This window comes from Alligator sinensis, unplaced genomic scaffold (assembly GCF_000455745.1).
Source record: "Alligator sinensis unplaced genomic scaffold, ASM45574v1 scaffold566_1, whole genome shotgun sequence".
Lineage (NCBI taxonomy): Eukaryota > Metazoa > Chordata > Crocodylia > Alligatoridae > Alligator > Alligator sinensis.
The window spans coordinates 447416-455310 of record NW_005842017.1 but is presented as its reverse complement, the minus strand read 5'-3'; the positions used below and the strand labels follow the sequence as shown (position 1 = coordinate 455310).

The window sequence follows — 7895 nt, the reverse complement described above, 5'->3', positions numbered from 1 at the left end:
GTGTTTTTTTTTTCTAAACACCCCCCCCCCCCCCCCCGATTTTGTGATTTCTGCAAAATCTGCCAAATCGCAATTTCAGTATTGAACCCTATTTATAAGGTTTTTAAACTTTTAACTTCCCATACTTTTTGTGAATGACAATTAATTGCTGTATATGCGTTGCTATTGTGTATATTATATCTTACTGTAAACTGTTGAATATTATTTAAACATGAACATTTGCTTACTCTCTCTGAATTCCTAACATAATATAGCATAACCCTCCGTGACGAAGATAATGCTGTATAAAAATTACAGGAGGTATTTTGTATAGGAAAGGTAAAATTCAATTTGTGTAAGTCACAGTGCATTTTTATTCAGAAATCAGTTGGACGGTTAACCATTCATTAGATTAATATGCATTCTGGTAGGTTGTGGGTCTTTAATTGTAATACTAACTTCAGTTGGTGTATATTTGGCTTCCAGTTCTTTATATGTAAAAATGTACTTTAAGAAGAGAAGCCATCTGAATCAACTAGTAAATTAAATAAATTAATTCATTTCACATCTCAAACTCATTCAAGCAGCACGTTAGGAATGGCAATGCTGCATTTGCCTTTCCAGTGATGTAAGAGCTACAAAACCCATATAATTTAAATTTGTTAATTTTGATAGAAAACAGTTTCAGTAGAAGTGAATATTTCTGTGTCCTGTCATTCACTGTTGCATTGGAAGAGGGAAGCTATGACATATGTCTCCTGGGTTTGTTACCTTTATTTAAAGAGTAGTTTGTGTTTTTCAAGATTACATTGAAAACAAGGTCGACAATTTTCTAAAGATATTCCCAGCAATGTCAGCTAAATGAAATAAGAGATGTAACTGAGATTTAAAGAAAAAGGCAAGTTTTATCTGAGTAAATCTCAATAGAAATAAATTGCTTGGTAGAGTTTGGGTAATTTCTTTTACATTGATGCCCTGTAAATTTTATTCACAATATTTAATTCCTATCAATATATATACTTTAAAAAAATTAAATGAGGCATTGTTTTAATTTGTTAGACTTTACATATTATCATATAAAAATATTGTATCAGAGGTGATGTACACAGATGTTTTATTCTAGGGTGATAGGCCTCACTTTTGCAATGAACTCCATACAAGCCCAGGAGTCTGCCTGCAAGGAGATCATTGCAAGTGTGGGACATTAATATGTGTGTGCAAGTGGATTGTCATTCACAAATCTAGTTTGAGATGTGATATAAGCAAGACTTTCTGAGGTTAGGTAAGTACAGTCACGTAACCTGCATGGTATTGTAACCATAGAAGAATATGATAACATATAAAACAGTCTTGATGCATTTGTTCTACTCGGATTAGTGTGTGTGTTTGTATGCACACATGGGATTATAAATTTGAACAGTTACGTTAAATACAGAAAAATATGTTATTTTTCTACCTCAGATTCTGCAGAAATTACTGTCCCCCACCTTTCTTTACTCTTAAATTACATGAAGCTATAGTGTGCGTGGTATCCAGAAGTTGGCTATTAAAGTTTATTTTGTTTCTGGAACTGTTTTCTGTGGAAGTTTTGAAGGGTGAAGAAGAGGGATTTAGAGTAAATCACAGCCTCCAGTTATATAATCTATATCTTGTAGAGGCTAGAATTTAGAGTATATTGGTTCTATACACTTTTGGGGCAATAATTATATTGTGCCCAAAATATGGAAAAAGGTGAAAAGTATGCCTTTTGTGATTTTATGGTAGTGATAGTACCTTTTCTATATACTTTTTCTTTCATGCACTAAAGTATAAAGTGAGCATCAATGGGAAATAAGAGTGTGGAAGCTAGAGAGAATTACAATTTAATTTAAATTTTTACTGCTTTGCAAGAAGAGTTTCAGTCCAGTGCTTTGAGTATCCTTGGCAATCTCTTAAAATTTCATATATAAACAAGTCCAGCAATTATTTTGCTATCAAATCAGATAACCCTGCAATAGCATCAGAATAATAAAAAATAGTCCTCTACAAAATCATTACTCTGTGGACAAAGGAGAACAGAGAGACTTCATACGAAGGAATGCTAATGGATTCAGGCAGATAGATCCTCTTGCTACTGTCTTTCTCTCTGTTCAAGTTACTTTCCCTAAATTCACAAACATGTAGGCAGTGGTCTCATCACTGATCCATATATCTGTTCTGAGAAAAATTCTTTGCTAAAACTTCCCCAAATCAGGACATGATAACTTCAGTAGTTAGGATGACATTATTTTTGCTAGCTATAATCAAAGGAATATAGAGTACGCTCAGTGAAATTTAGCTCAGGAAGTCAGAACAATGATAACATTCTCTGTCAGCATTTTAACTTTGGACAAACCATCTTAATTACATAGCTAATCATCAGGAACCTCACAAAAATAAATAAGCACACTTGGAGCAAATTTCCTACTTAATATACCAGAATAAATATTTTCTGGGTACTCTTGATAAAGTTTGTGTTCCTCAAACTTAGGAAACTCTAAAAAAGTTTGCAGTAGCAAGATTTATTTCTTTTGATGCTGAAGGTGTTAATAGTTGATTGTGTCAGGCCTGATTTTGCTAAATTAGATGCTCTAAAAATAGCTGCAGTCTCCCTTGCAAACTAGAATAGTTTTTAGTTTCTAAAAAACTAAGTAGATTTTCTGAGAAATGTCCTGGTCCCAGGACAGTCAGGGTCACAATTTAAAATGTGGATGCCAGCCGAGTATCTAAATCTATATTTAGACTGAGTTGCAAAAATGCTGAATATACACTAGGTCTCCTTGACCTCAGCTGGGGCTATGAGTTGTTCAGAGGCATGGAAAATCAGCCAACTGAATGCTGATTCAGAACTTAATTTTTTATGTTCCTTTCTACAAAAAAAAATAATTTTGTGGTTAATCAGAGTGGAAGGGTATATGGTCTCAGCAGGTCGAAGTTCAGGAAAACATATGTTAACTTGTTCAACACAAAACTGATTTTAAAAACAAATGCGTAAAAAACCAGTGCAGTATTTTAACAGCTCAGGTGGAAGCAGAAATCACTGCTGTATTTGCTAATAATATTTTAAGAACAACATTTTTGAATGCTTGTAATTGCCATTTTGTTGAAAACTGTGATAACAGTAGAACAAGTCTTAATGTTACACTGAAACCCAATGTCTTTAAATCATGTTTAAATTCTGATTTCAGAATCAGATTCTGAGATTTTGAAAAAAAAGCTGAACTTCTACCGTATTTTCTTGCATAGAATGTTCTTCATTTCCCACAAAATCAGCTCCCCAAAATTGGGGTTTGTATATTAATCAGGGAAACTAAGTTTCTGACTGGGGTAGAAGCACCTTGCTTTGATTCCTGTTCCACAGTGCAGCAATTTTTACATTGCTATTCAGGTAGCTAATGGAGTCAGTTGACTCAGTGGTTCATTGTTCTTTACTCCAGAGTTGTCAACGATCCTCTCTTCTTTTTAATGGTCTTGATATTCTGCTAATCAAGGTAACCTTTCTTAGGGCAGTTTTGCTATCTCTTAACCACGTCTGTCTTTCTTCCTATTTCACAGCCCTGGAGACTGAGAGTCAGCTGAACCCTAATGGCCCTCCTGTTGCTCTGTGCAGCCATAACTCTGGAAAAATCTTTTATTTTTTTAATGTTCTTCCTTTCAAAAATAAAAAAGATATGTATTATATTCCAAAGTGTATTGCATGAGAGAAAATACAGTATTTACAAAACTACCTGAAGTCTTCAGTTTTCTAGCAAATTCATTTAGAACATTGGAAGCTGAGCCTTTTTTAGGAATCTGTTGTCACCATCTTTGAGTATAATGTTAATAATAATAATAATATATACATTCTGTTTCTGGATTAAATTAGTATTAGAGAAGGTTAGATGCACATTCTCTTTTACCACTTCCTTTGGAAAGTGCATATTTTGTTTTTGCTGCTTCACACTATTGTTTTTGAATCCATACACAAGAGATCAAATGGAGGTGATGTGGTTTTACCTACCTAATATTTTCACTTTGGTCCAAAATTGTGGAACTAGAGAGGCTCTATGTTTCAAAGCAAGATAGCTTCAAGTAAGAAATTCCTGTTAGCAGAGTTTAAATTACTGACTTTACTTAAACATTCTCTTTGCAGTGCTGCAATAAATGCAAAGCATCATAAATGAAAACTCTGTGTTCACCTTTGTGGTCTTATATATACCAAAGGCAATTATACTTGGAATTGAACTGCAGATTTTATTTTAATAAAATGAATTTTGAAAGCTCATTTTTAATGAGAAAATTCTTAATTTAGGAGTATAAATGTTTCATCTTTTAATTTTACTTTTATTTACCAATACTGTGCAGATTTTTACTGTCTTTTTCCAACTTGTTAACAAAATATATGTTTCTACTTTGGCTCTTTCTTTTGATCTTCTTTCTTTTTGAGCACCAAAAGGAGTAACCTATCGAGCTTTTGCTGGAGGATGTTATAAATGAAAATTTAGTAACCATTCCATCAGCTTTGTAAACTGGGTGAAGTGGTGTGTGCATGCTAGTCATACTTTGGGGAAAAATAATAAAAGTTTGAAATCTACCGAAGTGCCAAAAAATTATCCATTTTCCTTTTAATTTTGCATTACTTTTCACAGTAAGATAAAATAATTTATTATTTATATTTATTTGTATCAATGAGGATGTGTTGTAGTACCAGGTATTTGAATTTTTTGAAAAAGAAATTTTAACTACTAAAATTGCCCTTTATTGCACATAAGCTTATTTAAATTCATATTCTTCATTTTTAATAGTTTCCTCACTATGAAATAATGAGCTGTTAGCAACGGCAGTAACAATAATTCTTATAACCTAATTATAGCATGCTACACCAAATCTTATAGTTTTGGAAATGTTTTCCTAAATATTGGGTTTCAATGGGAGTTGTTTCCCACTATTGAAGTGTCAGTCTGGTTGGGAAAAGTGCTCTAGTTATTTGCTGGAATCTCCTAGGATTAAAATGTTAATGTTGCTAATGTGCTACTCAGTAAGTGTTCCCTTTATGAGCAGATATCAGTAATTTAAGCGAGCAACACTGGGAAAATTTATCAATCATTTCCTCAACGAGGTGCAATGCAGTGTAGTTGAATATCTGTATAAGAGATGTGTATGTATAGACCTGGATTCAAACTTTAAACAGATGAAGAGCATATGCATAAATATTTATTAATGTTTAAAGCAATGGACCTATAAAAGGAAATTGTTAATTTTTCATAAAGTACTCAAACATCATACAACTGACTTCTCAATTTAAAACAAATAAATGTCTTTAGCGTGTTTAAAATAAAAAGTGCTTAAATTAAATTATAAGCTGTGTTTTACTACTACTGGTCCCAAATGGTCATTTTGTGGGTTTTATTAATACAAGCATTTTGTAGTATAAATATCCAACGTATTGTTAGGATTTAAAATTATCTTTCTGGTTTTAAAACATTTTTCATAAAAAATGTAATTTAATAATAGTATAAATTTTGCATTTTTTCCATCACAATAGTAATAGAAATGTCAAGTGAATAATTTGTGTCTTGGAATTGAACCTGATAGTTCTTGAATTACTAAAATTGTAGATTTTTGTTTGTCTTACAAAGACATAAATTTGTGAGCACACATCACTCAACCATTTACAAAGATAGATAAAGGAGTCTATAAATTTTACATTTACAAGATCCTGCAACGAAGGCATTGTAAGTTACTCTTTCTGGGCACCACAGGTTCAAGCAGCATTGACGTTAAAGAAAACCGCAACATGGACAACGTTACACCTAAGGATGGCAGTGTGCAAGGTGCCGGGGAGGGAACTCAGCTCTCCAATGGTGGTGGCAACAGCAGCAGGAAACGTCCTTTGGAGGAGGGCAACAATGGCCACTCCAAGTTCCGCCCTAAGAAGAGGAAGAAAACACCAGGGCCTGTTTTGCCAAAGAATGCACTGATGCAACTAAATGAAATTAAGCCTGGTTTACAGTACAAGCTTCTTTCCCAAACAGGACCAGTTCATGCCCCTATTTTTGTGATGGCAGTTGAAGTTAATGGACAGATGTTTGAGGGATCTGGCCCTACAAAAAAGAAAGCAAAGCTTCATGCTGCTGAGAAGGCTCTAAGATCTTTTGTTCAGTTTCCAAATGCCTCTGAAGCACATCTAGCAATGGGAAGAACTCTCTCTGTAAACACAGACTTTACATCTGACCAAGCAGACTTCCCAGATACGCTTTTCAATGGATTTGAAACTCCAGTTCAGTCTGACAATTCTTTCTATTTAGGATCCAATGGAGATGGATCCTTTAGCTCCAGTGGTGACTACAGTCTGTCAGCATCCACTGTGGCTAGTAATCTTATCCAGTCACCCCTTCCCACACCATCACCATATCCATCCACAAGTGGAAAGAACCCTGTAATGATTTTGAATGAGCTCAGGCCAGGGTTAAAGTATGAGTTTCTTTCAGAAAGTGGAGAAAGTCATGCTAAGAACTTTGTGATGGCAGTGGCAGTGGATGGGCAAACGTTTGAAGGATCAGGAAGGAACAAAAAACTTGCAAAGGCTCGGGCTGCTCAATCAGCTCTTGCATCTTTATTTAACATGCAGCTGGACCAGACACCCTCTCGCCAGCCCATTCCCAGTGAGGGGCTCCAGTTACATTTACCACAGGTGAGACATCTGTGCATTTTTAATATGTTTAGATAATTATCAAGAATATATAAAATACTATTTTTTAAAGATATGAAGGAATATTTATGAAGATAATAATGTTTGTTTCATCAAATGATTTCTTCACTAATGACCTCTGACAATTGTATGGACTAATTATACGCAGGGAGAAAATAACAGGTTGTTCATTCTTCCAATTATAATTACATGTCATGGAATGTAATACAAATTCCAGTTTAGTGAGATTTATTATACAGTTGTTTGTGTTCAGGAAAGTTCAGAAATTTGTTTTTTTTTCTCTTATTATGGGTGGAGCTTAGATTGTGAATTTAAGTCAGGATTTGCTGCTCCAAGTTATTTGATTACCTGATAAAAATCACTCTTAGCTGAAAACTGACATTTTCAAAATGAAAGGTGCTGGATTGTGAATATCAAGGACAGATTAATATGTGAGGGGAAACCAGGCTAATGCAGTAGTCTCTTATTTTGAATATTTGAATTAAAGACAAACTTTCAACAAAAACTTGGGCATGTTGAGTCTAAAAGGATTATGCCATATTCTGCTACAGTACTTAAAATGAAAATTTAGAATCGCTTTAGTGAATAAATGTGTAATCTAAGTATTTTAACCCAGTTACTAATGATATATCCTAAGTATCAAGCATACCAAAAGTAATCCAGGAACCTTAAGTAGCTAGAAACAGTAATATCGTTGAGTTATTAGTAAGGAAACACATCGGTGGCATACAGAAGTGACGCTTTTCATGCTGTCAGGTCCCTGAAAGTGCTTTATAGCCATGATGTAACTAACACATGTGCATGGCTGCAGAGCACTTTTAAAATGGCCGATCACACACAAAATTAACCCTTGTCAAATGGGGTATAACATTAAGGCATTCTAAAGTAGAGCACCTTAGGAAATGTGTGTTCCTGCCAGGCTACATTTCTCATGCAGGAGGCAGGACGGTCAGAGGGGAGGGAGGGGAAAGGGGCGTGAGCTCCCAGATGCTTTGAATGGCCAGAGTGGGGGGGTGGAGCCCCCTCACTTTGCAAGTCCCCCCAGGTACCCCAGCTGGGGTATTGTGGGGGAGCTGGGCCAGGCTCACGAAATGAGGAGGCTGTGTTCTCCACCCCTACTCCACCTCTGGCCCTTCAAAGCAGCTGGGACCAACCAGTACAGAGCTCCCAGCTGCTGAATGGCCAGAGCTGGGGTGTGGGTGGGGGG

The 7895-nt window shown here is 35.2% G+C and overlaps 1 protein-coding gene across 4 annotated transcripts in view; it reads left to right on the top strand.

Moving 5' to 3' along the window:
- The window catches only part of ADARB1 (adenosine deaminase, RNA specific B1), a 177475-nt gene that overhangs the window by 112043 nt on the left and 57537 nt on the right, over nt 1-7895 (top strand). For 3 of the 4 annotated variants that reach the window (XM_006022056.3, XM_025202205.1, XM_025202204.1), the window contains one exon: nt 5739-6670. In XM_006022056.3, coding sequence (XP_006022118.1) covers nt 5739-6670 — 932 coding nt within the window. Of the gene's footprint in view, nt 1-5691; nt 6671-7895 lie in introns of all 4 variants that reach the window. The other variant, XM_025202206.1, reaches the window with a different exon arrangement.